We start from the raw sequence: 14,170 nt of genomic DNA on the forward strand, positions 1-14,170 counted from the left end.
ACACTGTGTACTGCCGCTACGAGGGACCATATCCTGTCAGGGCTATCGTAGCGGCAGGTCCATATCCTGGTTCCTCGTAGCGGCAGGTCCATATGGACCGCTCTCATGTGATCGCCGATTGAGTCACGGAGATTGTCCATTAGGCAGGACAGTGCCTCGCATGCTGTCTAACTTCCCAATGAGGCAGGGGTCATTGACTATTGATAGTTAATCAAATCCTAACGGGCACAGTGTTGTTGGGATAAATGCTCTCAGCTCTTTGATCAAGTAAGAACTTTAAGACTGAACTGGAATCAGTAAAAGGGCAAAGTTTGGATTTAGCTGGTAAAAGCTGCCCTATTTCTTCCACTCCCTGCACTGCTGAAGTTTTTCGGAATGAGCTATCAGAAAATAGATTAGTGGCCTACTGAATGAAAATCCAAGTAGGCTAAGTAAGTAAGTCAATAGATGTGTACAATGTTGTACATTTAAGCTTATTTTATTATGCTAACATACAAAGTAATAATATGTTTCTACTTTGTACCTTTAGGGGAATTTTCTGCTTTCTTACTACACAAAGAATGATTAATCAGTTTACCTCAGTAACACAATCAAAAGAGTTCATTTGGGGCCACAATACACATATTAATAGAATTATGTTTTTTGTGTTGTTTGTTTTTTCACTAATCACACTGGTACCCATTAAATTATATAGGCTATTGATTAACAATGATTATTGCTGTTGTAGTCATTCAATTCTTAAATTGTTCACTCAATGTTGGCAGTGTCTTTACTATGAGATCTCCTATATTATTTAATATATTTTAATATATTTAAAAAGGTGTCATTTGTTTTAGACACATGGTTTTTGTTTTTTTGCTCCAGGGCAAAATTTGTACAAACTCAGACCAACAAGAAAAAACATGAGATTTTTGACAGCTTTGACATTTTATTGTTCCATTAATCATATCTTACAGGTTTTTGTTAGCAGGCCGACTTGGTAAGCCACCAACTGTTAGTAATTGTAACTAATTCTAAAATCCATTTCACCTCTTCTCCCTTTACATCAACATGTATGCTTACAGTATGACGCGTTCAAAGCCATATCTTCCCACGGGTGCTGAGGGTGTGATGGAAACAGATGTGATGCAGTGCAGTGTCACAAGAAAAACTCACATAAAAGGAGAGAAAAGTCTATAGTTCTGGCAGGCCATGCTTGCATAAGGGGCTTAATTTTCTGCAGGTGAGGCTTCATCTACACAAACTCATTGAGGAAACCATTTACTGTCCCTTCAGGTGTGTCCTCCACAGGCTGTCCCATACAAAAGGAAGGCACCACAAGGAGATCGGGGTCCTTGATCTCGTTTTCAATCTCCATGGTCCTGTAAGAAAGTGACAGAGATACTTTATGGGCATTCACTGTATGTTGTTTGCATCCCTGTAGTATATTGCTCAGATGTTAAAAAGAGCTGAAAAAAATCAACACAGCTTACCTGAAAAGGAATGATGTGGACTCAGTGAAGTAGAAAGTGAACACAGGCAAACATCCCTTGGTTACAGACATGGAATAGTGGCCTGAAAACGAGAACAGAAAACATTCAAATACAGTGAATATCACCACAGTTATACAGGAGCGTCCCTCGAATTCTCTCCTCTGTTTATAGCGCGTCACCCCCTACCTTTCTTGTCGGGCATCGATCCTGTCCATACGTCTAGCTGTAATCCCTCCCCTTCGATGGCTGCACTCCCAGAGTGTTCTTTAGTGGAAAACGTGGCATCATCGGGAATATCCAGAGGGTGCATGCTGCAGTGCAGCGTTTTTTTCACACAGCTCTGGTTTTTGCTTTCAATCTCGTAGAATGTCCCCTGCCAGAGACAGACTTGCATGTTAAGTTGCTAAACAACTTCAAGTCATGTATTTACTTGTCGGCGTTACAGATTTAAAGCAGTTACCTCTTCGAAAAACATCAGCAGATCCATACTATGTGAAGCGTTTGTGGCGCTGCTCTCGTTTGATCTGAACCGTAGCTTCTTGCCCATTGAATCATAGGTGAATGCACCATATGCTTTCATTTCACCTTTCATTGACATCTAGTTTCATTCGAAAGCATACGGCGAGACACAACAAGGGAGAATTAAAGAGTTTAAAATGTAATGCAAGGATCAGGAGTTGATCTGAATGACAAATAATAATAATATATATTTTTAAAAACTTACCACAGACATGAATCCTGTCATATTGGGTGCATCTGAAAGATAAAAGTATGATAGTTAAGACCTTTCATATACTAACAAACATTAAATATAATTTGATCCAATACATAGACTGGAGTTTGTGTGTTGTAACTAAAAAAAATGCAGCAATCCTAAAAGATGCCTGAAAAATAATTTCAATTTTTATGGATAGGGTAAAACTGCAAACTCTTACGACAAGGCTGATGGTGATCTGCATGGGTGCTGGCGGTCAAGCACATGAAGAAGAATAGCGTAAGAGCTGCATACATTTTTCTGGTCTGGAGGGAATCACAAATTAATGTTCGAGATGGCAACAGCAACCAAAAACCCCAACCAGAAGCACATCTAGCTCTTGGTCAGCCAAACAGCTGCTTTTATAGGGCTGGTAACTGGCACGAGACAAAAAGTCTGACGTAAAAAGGACCCGGGGTCATAACCCCCTGGACTTCTGACTTCAAGCTGTCCAAATACATTAGTTCTTGTCCCTGCTGGTCAGCACCCAGTGGAAGAGTTTTACTTTTCGTTTTTGATTGTGCAGCTGTCCTGTGATGTTTTCATGCAATGTGTCTCTGGCTGGCCCCCTACTTTCAAAAGCACCTTTCAGAGTGTCATGTGTAAATAAAGGGTAAGACCAATCATGCACGGGGGATTATCAAGGCTGTGTCAGGGAAACAGAGTTAAGTATAGATGAAAAATGACTTTATGCTAAGTATCATAACAGCTCCCTGTTTACAGTGATGTTGTGGTAAAGAGGAATGTAGGACTGTAGGTTGTAGGCCTAAGACTGTGTGTGAATTGACGGAGGGGTTGGAAGTGAAATGTGTTAGTTATACATCCAATGTCTGTTAGGAACTGAAACTGAACCAGGGAATCTCTATTCCTTAATGAAAGCTGACTAACATTTAAGACAATGTTAGAATCCTTTAAGCGCACATCCTCTCTCTTATGGCTGGCAAGCCAAGGAAGTAAAAAGACAGCTGGAGGTGGCTAAGAAATCAAACTTATCAGTAGATTATATCCAGTAAAATGGCATTTTCTGTTTATATATATGGCCTGTGTCCTTTTTGGAACTGGTTTCACGTTCCTTTTTTGCATTTATCCGCTACAAAGCATCAAACCACATCATAGTATTTATTTTACAGTTTGTGTTGTTATGTCATGTTCATCATATGTTTGACAGCTACATGTAAATTATTGCATCTGTGCATTCTCTTCCACTTATCCTTTCCAGGGTCATTGGAGATGACAGATGTTTTAGGGTGAGAGGCAGGTTGTTAGTCTGTCACAGAGACATACAACCATTTGCACTCACATTCACACCTATGGGAAATTTAGGATTACCAGTTAACCTATCCCCACTAACTGCATGTCTTTGGACTGTGGGAGAAAGCCGGAGTACCTGGAGAGAACCCACGCAAACACGGGGAGAACATGCAAACTCCACACAGAAAGACCCCGATGGAAAGGAACTCAGGACCTTCCTGCTGTGAGGCAACAGTGCTAAGCACTGTGCTGCATTTTAATTGATATTTAAATATTTTTGATGTCAAAGCACTCATCTGCCATATTTGACTGTAGGGACAAGGACTCCTGCTTCTTTAACTTGAAGTCATGACGTTCATGGAGAAAGGACAACTGATGAGGCCTTGCTTCTGTACGACCAGTAATGAATAAAAAGATCATGTTTTTTAGATTTGAGTCATGGTAACCTTTGAACTTCCACATGAGACACAGACAAAGGAGGGAAAAAAGCAGCCTGGTGTATGTACAATTTTACAAAAAAGTACTAAATGTGTGACTGTGATGACTGACCCCCCCCCCCCCCCCCCCCACACACACACACACACACACACACACCACCACCAAAAAAACACTCTTACCCTTATCTTTATACAAGTGATCCAAGCTAAATAGAAATCCTGGGGTGTGTATACTGGATCAACTGCAAAAGTCAGGGCAGAAACGTGTTGTTTTCACAGTTTCAGTGTGTGCAGCTGTCTGTTGTTCTACTTGCCATCAAAATTGTGTGTGTATGTGTGTTTTCATGCTAACATCGTGTGCACTCTGTCAAACAGGTGAGAAACATGCATCAATAACAGGCTTTTGAAAATATGAATCAGTGCATATAAAATACTGGCATACTTGCATTGAAGTATTTATGATGTAGTGGTATGTTTGGTGATTACTTTTAACAAGTAATCACTAAAAGCTCCGTAATGTTTGTTTATATGATTTTCAGCTCATTTTATTTGCATTGAGATTTTCAGATTTCTTTTTAATATGAACCCAGATGAATGAATTCTCTTCTACTCTCATTTCAGTTTTGCGTGAAAAGAAATCATTGAATGTAGTTTTTATATTTTCAACTGACTCGACTTTTGGTAAGAACTAAAAAACCAGAACACTGGCAATAAATGTGTATTCTGTGCATTTCATTTTTCCTTCCTTCATTATTTTTTGATTACTGTTACTTTCAAATTCCATTTCAAATATAATTTATGAAAACACCTACTTGTCTCAGAAGACTGATTTACGATAAACTACATATCTGGATTTCAGCTAAGCAGTTTGCTGTTTCTCTTTCAAAATAGAAAGGAAATGAATAACAAAACTAAAAGGATGCTTTATACCACAAACATTACAAACAACTAGGTTCAACTCAGACTTAAAATAGATTGAGAGTAAACTGCGGGAATCACATGGGAAATTTAACATCACTGTTTGAAGGAACTATAGCGGGGGGGGGGGGGGGGGGGGGGGGGGGTTAATGGAAAATGAGGGAAGCCCTTTTCTCAATGCACTGCTTCCCCTTCTGTTCACAGTTCATGACAGGCTCAGCACTTTCTTTTTCATAGAGGAAGTAAGCTTATTAATGACCTGCCTCACAAACTGGGCACTTTTTGTCTTGCAGTTTAGCTCTTAGTGTTTAAGGCTGTCCTGACCTTGTCTGCAGAAGTTTCCTCTTTCTGCAGACAATCATCAGGAGACACTGAAGCCAGAATGAATCCCATCTTGTCCTGCTAGATCGCACTTGGGCAAAATAAGACCCGAAGGCTGGAAAACAAACACATACAATCTCAACAAGGTCCAAGAACTCCTTAAAGCAAAACTGAGCAACAACAACAACAACAACAACAACAAAAAATTAATAATACAAAATATTATGTCACTTACTGCAGCAGAGAAAAACTAAAATATATTAGAGTTCTCTGCAGACAGATAAACACCTGACTATATTTTACTGGTCTTCCAAAGAAAGTCTTAATTATACCCACACGGCTAAACGAATCATGTTTTTATGACACTGTAATTTGGAAATAGTTCACAGATGTGTAATAATAGAAGCTGAATTTAAAATAGCCGGGAAATGATATCATGAAATGACTCTACTGATCAAGACATGTGTTTAAAAATAGTAAATATAAAATAATCATAATCAGAATACTTTATTAATCACAAAGGAAACTATGTGGTTACAGTGGCTCTAAGACAATAACAGCAATAGACTGAAATACATTAAATAACACAATATATTACAAAGTTTACAATATATAAGAAATAGCTTTAATATATACAAATGGCTCAGTTATAAATATTCAGAATATTACAGAAGTGAAATATATATGATTGACAATGTCTTTTTTGTGTGATGCAGATCTGAAAGTTTCCATTTTTATGTTTAAGTAAAAATATTTTTCAGTGATTGATACAGGCATGTACTCCGATGGTAAACAAGTGGATTATTTGCTGTCAGTGCACCATTCTCTTTCGCTCTCTCAATCTCTCAGACACACACACCCACAAACAAACAAACAAACACACACAAACAACATTTTCAAATTGAAAGTTCTTAGTTTTGTTTTCTTCTTCTTTAGTCAGATCCATATTTATTTTAAATCAACCCTCTACACCAAATCCTCGCTCTGGTGTTAATACTTTGCATTATACACCTGCTTTTTCAACATATTACACACACATTTCTGTTGATAAGCAGATGGAGCAAGTTTATCCAGTTACTGAATTACAAGCATGTCTTAAATCTAAACAAGCAAGCGTGAGTGCCTGTGCAAAAGCAGAAGTTGGAGCATTCAATGCCACAATCCCAGGCGTGGACATCCTACCAAATTCACCCCAAGCCACAGAATGCTCGGTGAAACTGCAAAAAACCCAAGAGCTACACCTCTACAGGCCTCAGTTAGAATGTTAAATATTAACGTTCATGGCAGTACAATTAGAAAAAGGCTGAACAAACCACAGGAGTTGAGGAACAATGTCCCTTGGTGCAGATGTGCAGATGTCTGACCATAATACAAAGCGCACCAGTGGAAAGAACTTGCAGCAACTGTCAAGCACGGTGGTTGAGGGGTGATGATTTGGGCTTGTTTTGCAGTTACAGGACTCCTCTGAGTATTCTAGAGTCAAACTTGAGGCTGTGAACCCAAGCACACTAGCAAATTTATAACAAAATGACCGAAGAAGAAAAGAATTTAGGTGTAGCAGTGGTCCAGTCAAAGTCCAGACCTCAAGCAGATTGAAATGCTGCCGTGGGACCTTAACATAGCTGTGCACTGAAGAAATGCCTGCAAACTTCATGTTCATGTGCTTAGTTTTCACAAAACAGAGTCCTGTGACAGACTTCTTTTTCTCGTGACTGTATGTGTTTACAATAAGCCGAAATCTGGGTTTGCTGTTTATAGAAAAAGTTGAAAAACTGGAAGAAATTCATAGCAAAACTAAAAGGATGCTCAAAACCACAATTGCATGAAACACAAATAAGCTGAGAGTAAATTGTACAAAACGTGGGGATTTAACATTACTGTTTCAAGAAAATAAGCGAAAACAGGTAATGAAAATGAGGGAAGCCCTTTTCCGACTTCACCCCTTCCCTCCCCACTGACCACATGACAGTTCACAAAGAGCTCAGCATTTTCTTTTTCATAGAGAAGTAAGATTTTTATGACCGGCATCAAAATCAGACCACTTTATTGTCTTGTAGGTTTTATAAGCTTGCAGTGTACATGTCCCTATGAATTTTCAGTAGTCTCTTTATGTAGTGACTGTGGTGTGATTGAGACACGGTGGGTCCAGAGGTTGTTACTGAGAGCCATCACACCACATTCCACACATCTTCCCCAACCCTTATTCCCCGTGTTTTAACACAGTGGGCATGATTGCGGATGCCATGCACGTGCGTGCGCACGGCACCGCAGTCCACGCTCCACCACAGTGACATTATATTCTCCTGAGAACCAGCCTTATTTCCTATGTCTTCTATAATGGACATTTGTTTTTGATCTATATCGTTTGACTCATTTGAGGTACCTTACTAAGTCTTGATGTACGAAATAGAGGACATCCTGGGCTTTCCATTGATTTCTCGTGTGTTTGATTAGCTCCAGAGAGGAAGGAAATCACAAAAAGGTGCAGTTTTTTCCACGGTTCTCAGGAGGATATTGCAAAAAGGCCGAAATCTATCATCAACCCTTAACACTAACTTACCTTGAAGACATCAATTGATATAAAAAGGCCAGGGTTACAGCATTGGGTTGATACTCTCCATCATTTAGAGGCTCAAAGGAAATATTGAAAGTACATTTCCATTGCAACATGGATGAAACCCATTTATGCTCAGTTAGAGTGTCTAAAAGACAAATGGACCTGAAACCCCTTTAATTTCCTGCATCTAAATTCGGATACAAATTAAGTTACCACGTTTGGTGATATTGAAAAAAAAAATCCACAAATTTGTTACTTCCAGTGCACACTGTTACCATACTTCTTTATTATTACTTTGATTTAATAAAATTCTGAAAAGCCTTCAGCTTGTCCGATGTGCTTTGGAGGGAGTACTTACAGAAACTAAAAACAGAGCTCATAGATCAATGTCTCTGCACTGACTGAACTATCAGCCTTTGCAAAATGCTATCATGTTAAGCTAATGAAGTACTTTGTGTGATTTTAAAAGAATTATATAATTAAATAATGCTTATAAAAAGTTATAATATTAATGTTTTTACAACTTAAACTGCATGGGCAAAAGCACCGAGCCACCCAGTTGTCACACAGAAGGAAGGGTTTCCATGGCCTTGAAGCTCCCAGTGCACAGTTACTGTGCTGATGTTAATAGCAGATGAGGTTTGAAACTCATTTATTTTTATTCATTTAGCACAATGTTGGTGACTTTTGTACTACGCGCCTTGCACTTGGCGACTCCTCTCTCGTTATATGTGACTCTAACTTTATGTGGTCTGCTATGTGCCTGAGTTCCTGTAGTTCAGCTTCACAATATTACCACTTACTGCTTACATCATGGGATATGTCTGAGGGAAGAAATTTCACAACATGACTTGTTGCAACAGCGGCATCCTGTTACAGTATCACACTGAAATTCTGTGAATTCTTTAGAAAGACTTATTCTTTCACAAATGTTTGTGAAGGCAGACTGCATGGCTTAATGCTTCATCTTATACCCATGGCAATACGACTGAAAACACCTGAATTCCGAGATTAAGGGCAAGGAAGTAGTACCCTAGTTCGAAATGACAAGTGAAAAACTGTAAACCAGAATCAGAATAACTATGTGAAGAGTTAAATAGTTTTACCTAGCCCTCATTTGTTTGCGCAGTTCAAAGAAACTTTAGAGATTGTTCTGGAGTTAAACAAACCAACACTGATATAGACGTTTAGCATATCCAGTCTGACTGTGTGAAATGTTTTTATGTAACAGCAGATACTTTAAATAAATGTAGGATAACCTGACGTCTCTCTAGCATTTCCAAATTAAAAGAATCCTAAGTATCCAACATTTTAAATCTTTATACTGTATGTTTAACAAGACTCAGTGAAAAAACATAATGTGTAATTTGATTTATTGTAATCTTTGCTTTATAAAAAAAAACAACAGTAGATGCAGAAAAAGAAAACCAGCCAAGTATAAATGCATAATTTCACAGTACAAAGTACAAATTTCAAAATCCCCACCATGAAGGTGCATGAAAGGCTGGAGCGTTAGAAGTGAATTAACCTGACCCCACGAAAACATTCGTACCCCGTTTTTGTTATATACAAGTAATCCAAGCTAAATAGAAATCCTGGGGTGTTTCTGCTGTATCGCTGTAAAAGTCAGGTCAGAAACGTGTTGTTTTCAAGACTACAAAGTGTGCAGCTGGCTCTTGTTCTTCTTTCTGCCAACAAAGTGTCCCAGTTGTTTCTATGAACTCTGTCAGACAGGTGAGAAACACAGTCCTGTACTTGTGCTAGAAGCGTCATCAGTGGAGTCTAAAAAGGCCGCACAGGAGAAAGCCAGTCACATTTGGTTACAGCAAGTTAATAACAGATTAATAACCAGCAGCTAGTAAAAAAGCACAGACCAAAAACAGAATTATTATGACTGTCTAGATAAAAACAACCTGTGGCTTCAACAAGCGAATTCACTGAAACCATAACTTAAATGCCAAAGTGAAACTGTCACACAACAAAGAGGTAGGGTGAAACCTCCTGTCAATAAAATTTCTAGGGATAAGAATTTTTCATAGTTTGAAACCAAATGCATATCAGAAATTTCACAAAAACATACCGACTCTGGAAATTTGTCTAAAAAACACTGTGTGAATACCCAAACCTAATTTAAGATCTTACAGAATATCTTTATGTTCCTCTTCAGAGTTGTTCTGAAAATGCATTTTATTTAGCTTAAGCTTGGTTGTTAGTAAAGCTGCCCATTTGAGTTTCCTCCACTGTCTGAAAGATCAATTTTACACAGAGTAAAACAACACAAAAGCAAAGGTAAACTGTTAGAGAAGACACATTGCTCTGTCACAAGATAAAACTTGCTTCTGTACTGAAATTTACTGGCTGAAGTTAGGAAATTAGGCAGCAAGACAAATGAAAAACAGGTCTAAGCTAACTCATTAAAATCTAATATTAAAAAACTAAATGTAATATTTATGTAGAACATTATTTACACATGAACTAAATATATTGTGATGGGTCTCATGTAGCATTACCTGTTGAAGTTTGTCTTACACAGTTTCAACTGGCACACTGGGTTACTGTGAAATGACTCTAGGAACATGTTTTTATATAGTCAATGAATTCTGCACAAAAATAAACCAAAATAATAATCATGTGAGAATTATTTAAATCTGTGATTTAAAAAAATGCTGTGATTTGTACCAAACAGTCAGAAATTGATTTAAGTTGCGTCAAATGTAAAAATTCAGCAGGCATGTATTTTCCGCACTAAAAAACACAAACAAAAAACAATCAGATGCACTTTCCATGGCATCGTACCGTGCAAAACTATATTTGGTCCAATAACGACGGATCAAATTTCAACATGATAACAGATTACTGCTCCGGCTTTCTTTTCTTTTAATCTCAGGTGACTTCCAGTACTGAAGGCACTGAATTCATGTCTGGTTGGGAATTTACCTCAAAATCATTATCAACCCCTTTACAGTTAAGCAATTTTCTGGAATAGAACTTGAATGATTTTGATTTTTACTTGAAGAGACCTGAACCTACCTGAAAGCTGCAAAATACCTCAAACCAGGCAGCACAAATTTCAGTAAAATATCATGAATTCCTAATTATTTAATTTTATTTATTTAAACTGTGTTTTTTTTTTTATTCTTATAAGGGAATGCTGATATCAAAACAGGTACCTTTAAGGAGGATACAAGAAGAAGGACTCAAAAGGATTTAGGATAACATCATTCAAAGATATATATAAATACATATATATTACTATTAAAGAATTCTGGATCTTTTTTTCGTTATATATATGTAAAACGAAAAAAAGATCCAGAAGTCTTTAATTATAATCTGTGTATAGCTTTCAAGTGATGCAATTGATGACATCATGGGTGTTTTTTTTAAAATTGGTCTTTTTTTCCATCTTGTTTCCCTGACATTCAGTGAAACTGCTTGTTGTAACTTGTCCACATCATGAGACTGAAATATTCCCTAAAGATGCACAGTCAAAAAGTGTTTGATGTTGATGAAGTGTTTTTCCACCTTTCCCCAGTAAATTACTGGACATTTCAGGAATTAAGAAAGTTATGTTTTTATTTATTGTGTAAACTAAACACTGAGCATTGCGGTCAACTTGCCAGAGTGGCAGTTACAGCTCAAACAGATGATTTTTTTAAAAGTAGATGCTTATTCTCATGCTTCCTTTTCTTTTCTGTCTTATCAATTCGTCCATGTTTAAATGACCTAAAAATGGACAGATTTGTGAGTATAGAGTATAGAAATAGAAAGACACAAAAGAAAAGCAGTTTACAAGCATGATGATTACAAGTGTGTGTGTGTGGGGGGGGGGGATAGCAAAAAATAAAGACGGCAGTCCTATTTTAGTTTCACAGTGAATGACTTTTTCTGAATCATACAGTCACCACAAGATGCTTAGTGAGAGAGAGAGCGAGACGGCAGAGAGAGGAAAAAAAAAACAAAAAAGTCCAGACACCGTGTGAAACCGAAAGCAAGAACATGAGAATATATAGTGTTTGTGAGTGCCAGTAAAGCATGAAATTATCTTGCTGCGAGTGGCACTACACCACTACTCACTACTCCTCCGAGGTAAGCCCATGTTACACTAGTTTACAAGAGTCTGAGGGTGTTTGTGTTTTTCTGATAGATATCAATATCAATATCTATATATGTATATATATAGATATTGATATGTGTGTGTGTGTGTCTGTGTATATATATATACATACATACACACACACACACACACAAACACACACACACACACATACACATATATATATATATGTGTGTATGTGTGTGTGTGTGTGTGTGTGTGTGTATATGTGTGTATGTATGTATATATATATACAGTGTGTTTATGTTTGCTTAATGACTGTGCTGTCTTAATGTACATTGAACTGGGAGATCAGGGAACTGTTATCCTTCCAGTTAATAAGTGATTGACTGACTCAGCATGAAGACTGTTTTGCATCGAGAGCATATGTAACAACAAAAAGAAGAAACTTTTTTAAAAAAAGGAAGATTTTTGTTTCTTTTTTCTGCTGATTAATTACAACTGAGTCAGGAAACCTGAAAGGGACAAGACATACAACGCTTCTAATTACATGATTCCTGCAGTGGCAACCACCTGCTGAAGTCAGTTTTATCTGTACTCAAGAGATTTGACTTCAGGTCTTTGCACAGACACTTTTAGGTGCAAGGCTGAAAAAGAAGAGGACATAGAAAAAAAAGAGCTTCCTTTTCACAGTTTAACCATTTATTGGAATTTAAGAAAGAAAGCATATGGATGTCATGTGGCAGGGGATGACAGATGAGGCGTGGAATTTCTTAGAGAAATGTTGTTAAATTTCCCATCTGCCATATTCATTTTCTTCAGAAGTGTTACTTTCTATACATAGCAATTTTACAGGAAGTCCAAGTCAGCTTATTTTACTTAATCGTTGGGAGTTTAAGCAGCTGCACAAACTGTTCGTTCATTAGTTTATCCCATGAAGGCGCACGTGGTCGCAGATGATTTCTAACCTATAACTCTGGTCTTGTCTCCGATGTTTCAGATGGCTGTTTGGAAAGCCCTCTTCCTCCTCTTTTGTATACTGGACTGCATGGAGCAATCCGCCTCATTACCAGTTGCTCAGACTAATTCCCTGTATCTTAATTGCTTCAAGCACACAAGGTCCACTCGAACTCGTGTGCAACAGCTGCTAGGGAAATATGTAAGTACTAAATTTAGTTCTACTCCATGGTCTGACACTAGTTGTTTTTTTTTTCTCAGCTTAAACTTATAAGTTATTGTTTTGTTTTGTTTTGTTTATTTATAGAAGGAGCAGCAGCTGGGAAACGGGCAGTTTGAGGACAGAAGCCGACACTTGAAGGATCTGCCCTCACTTTCCACAGAATTCTATCGGTGGATTAATCTGACGGTTAGTAAGTCCCTCTGTGTTTCAAAACACTTTCATAGAAAATCATTCTCTGATTAACTTTTGGTGTTATTCTGAGAATTTCTTGTTTTGACCTTTTCCATTATGAGGAGAACAAAAAAACAAACAAAAAAAAAGAAAGAAACCTGATGACTCTGTCAGAAGGTTTGCTTTTACAGAATAAAAATGCTTGTAAAAATTTGCATGGAATTCCCCTTTTTGAAACTTCAAGCACAGATGGGGTTGTGCAACGCTTCATTATGTAATCATGTGCTTGTCACTTGTGCGTTCAGGAGTGGGAACGACTGCATGCCGCTTTCTGGGACATGAAAACCTACTGGAATATGCTGGAGTGGAAGAGAATACAGCTGGAGAACGAGGAGAAAGATCAGAAGATGGTGCAGGATGCTCGGACAACTCTAACTCAGAACATCAGACACATTCAGCTGGACTTGCGGGACCTGATTAGCCAAGTTAGCACTCAGGTATCAACAGTCTTTTTACTGAAATCCACCCACATTTCATCATCCCCCTTCCCTGTGGAGGAAGTGACATCAAAAATGGTCTGATATAAGATTTGTTTTGCTTTCTCCCCTAGATGAGCTCTTTGAGAAGCTCTTGGAAAAGGCCAGCAGCTGCTTTGGCACAAACACGCCTGAACCCAGCAAGCAGGTCCAGGACAGTATGGGACAGCCGAGTGGAAGGTTACATCATCCTGAGGGATCTGGACCTTTACCTCACCAAGCTGGCAAGAGACTTTCTTTTACTGGCTACGAAAATACAGTCATGACTCAAAACTGAAAAAAAGACAACACACACACACACACACACACATGCGCACTAAGTCAAAGAGAAAAAAGGAAGAAATAGTTGAACTGACTCTCAGCACTTTGATCAAACTGGAAAGATTGTGATAGTTTTCATTCAAGTGTTTTTATTAACATTTCGCGAGGGGCTCTGATTATTGCGAGTCTGCTTTTTATTCCTTCTCATTTTAAGGGCTTTCTTGGGTATTTCCCAGAGTTTCTGTCTCACCTCTGACT

General features: G+C 38.0%; 2 protein-coding genes across 2 annotated transcripts; one reads left to right on the top strand and one right to left on the bottom strand.

Moving 5' to 3' along the window:
- Positions 1-75: 75 nt before the first annotated feature.
- Positions 76-2,805, bottom strand: epd (ependymin). The gene is made up of 6 exons (XM_082550072.1): positions 2,408-2,805; positions 2,197-2,228; positions 1,933-2,070; positions 1,659-1,845; positions 1,473-1,554; positions 76-1,361 (listed from the first exon to the last, which is right to left on the bottom strand). Exons 1-6 carry the CDS (start codon positions 2,481-2,483, stop codon positions 1,235-1,237), a joined length of 642 nt encoding a protein of 213 aa, XP_082406198.1. The 5' UTR covers positions 2,484-2,805; the 3' UTR covers positions 76-1,234.
- Positions 2,806-9,081: 6,276 nt separating this feature from the next.
- Positions 9,082-14,130, top strand: LOC309715428 (uncharacterized protein). Its single transcript, XM_082548549.1, has 5 exons — positions 9,082-11,796; positions 12,765-12,923; positions 13,029-13,130; positions 13,421-13,612; positions 13,726-14,130. Exons 1-5 carry the CDS (start codon positions 11,743-11,745, stop codon positions 13,915-13,917), a joined length of 699 nt encoding a protein of 232 aa, XP_082404675.1. The 5' UTR covers positions 9,082-11,742; the 3' UTR covers positions 13,918-14,130.
- Positions 14,131-14,170: the final 40 nt, after the last annotated feature.

Source organism: Aulonocara stuartgranti (assembly GCF_965226115.1).
Source record: "Aulonocara stuartgranti genome assembly, chromosome: 10".
Lineage (NCBI taxonomy): Eukaryota > Metazoa > Chordata > Actinopteri > Cichliformes > Cichlidae > Aulonocara > Aulonocara stuartgranti.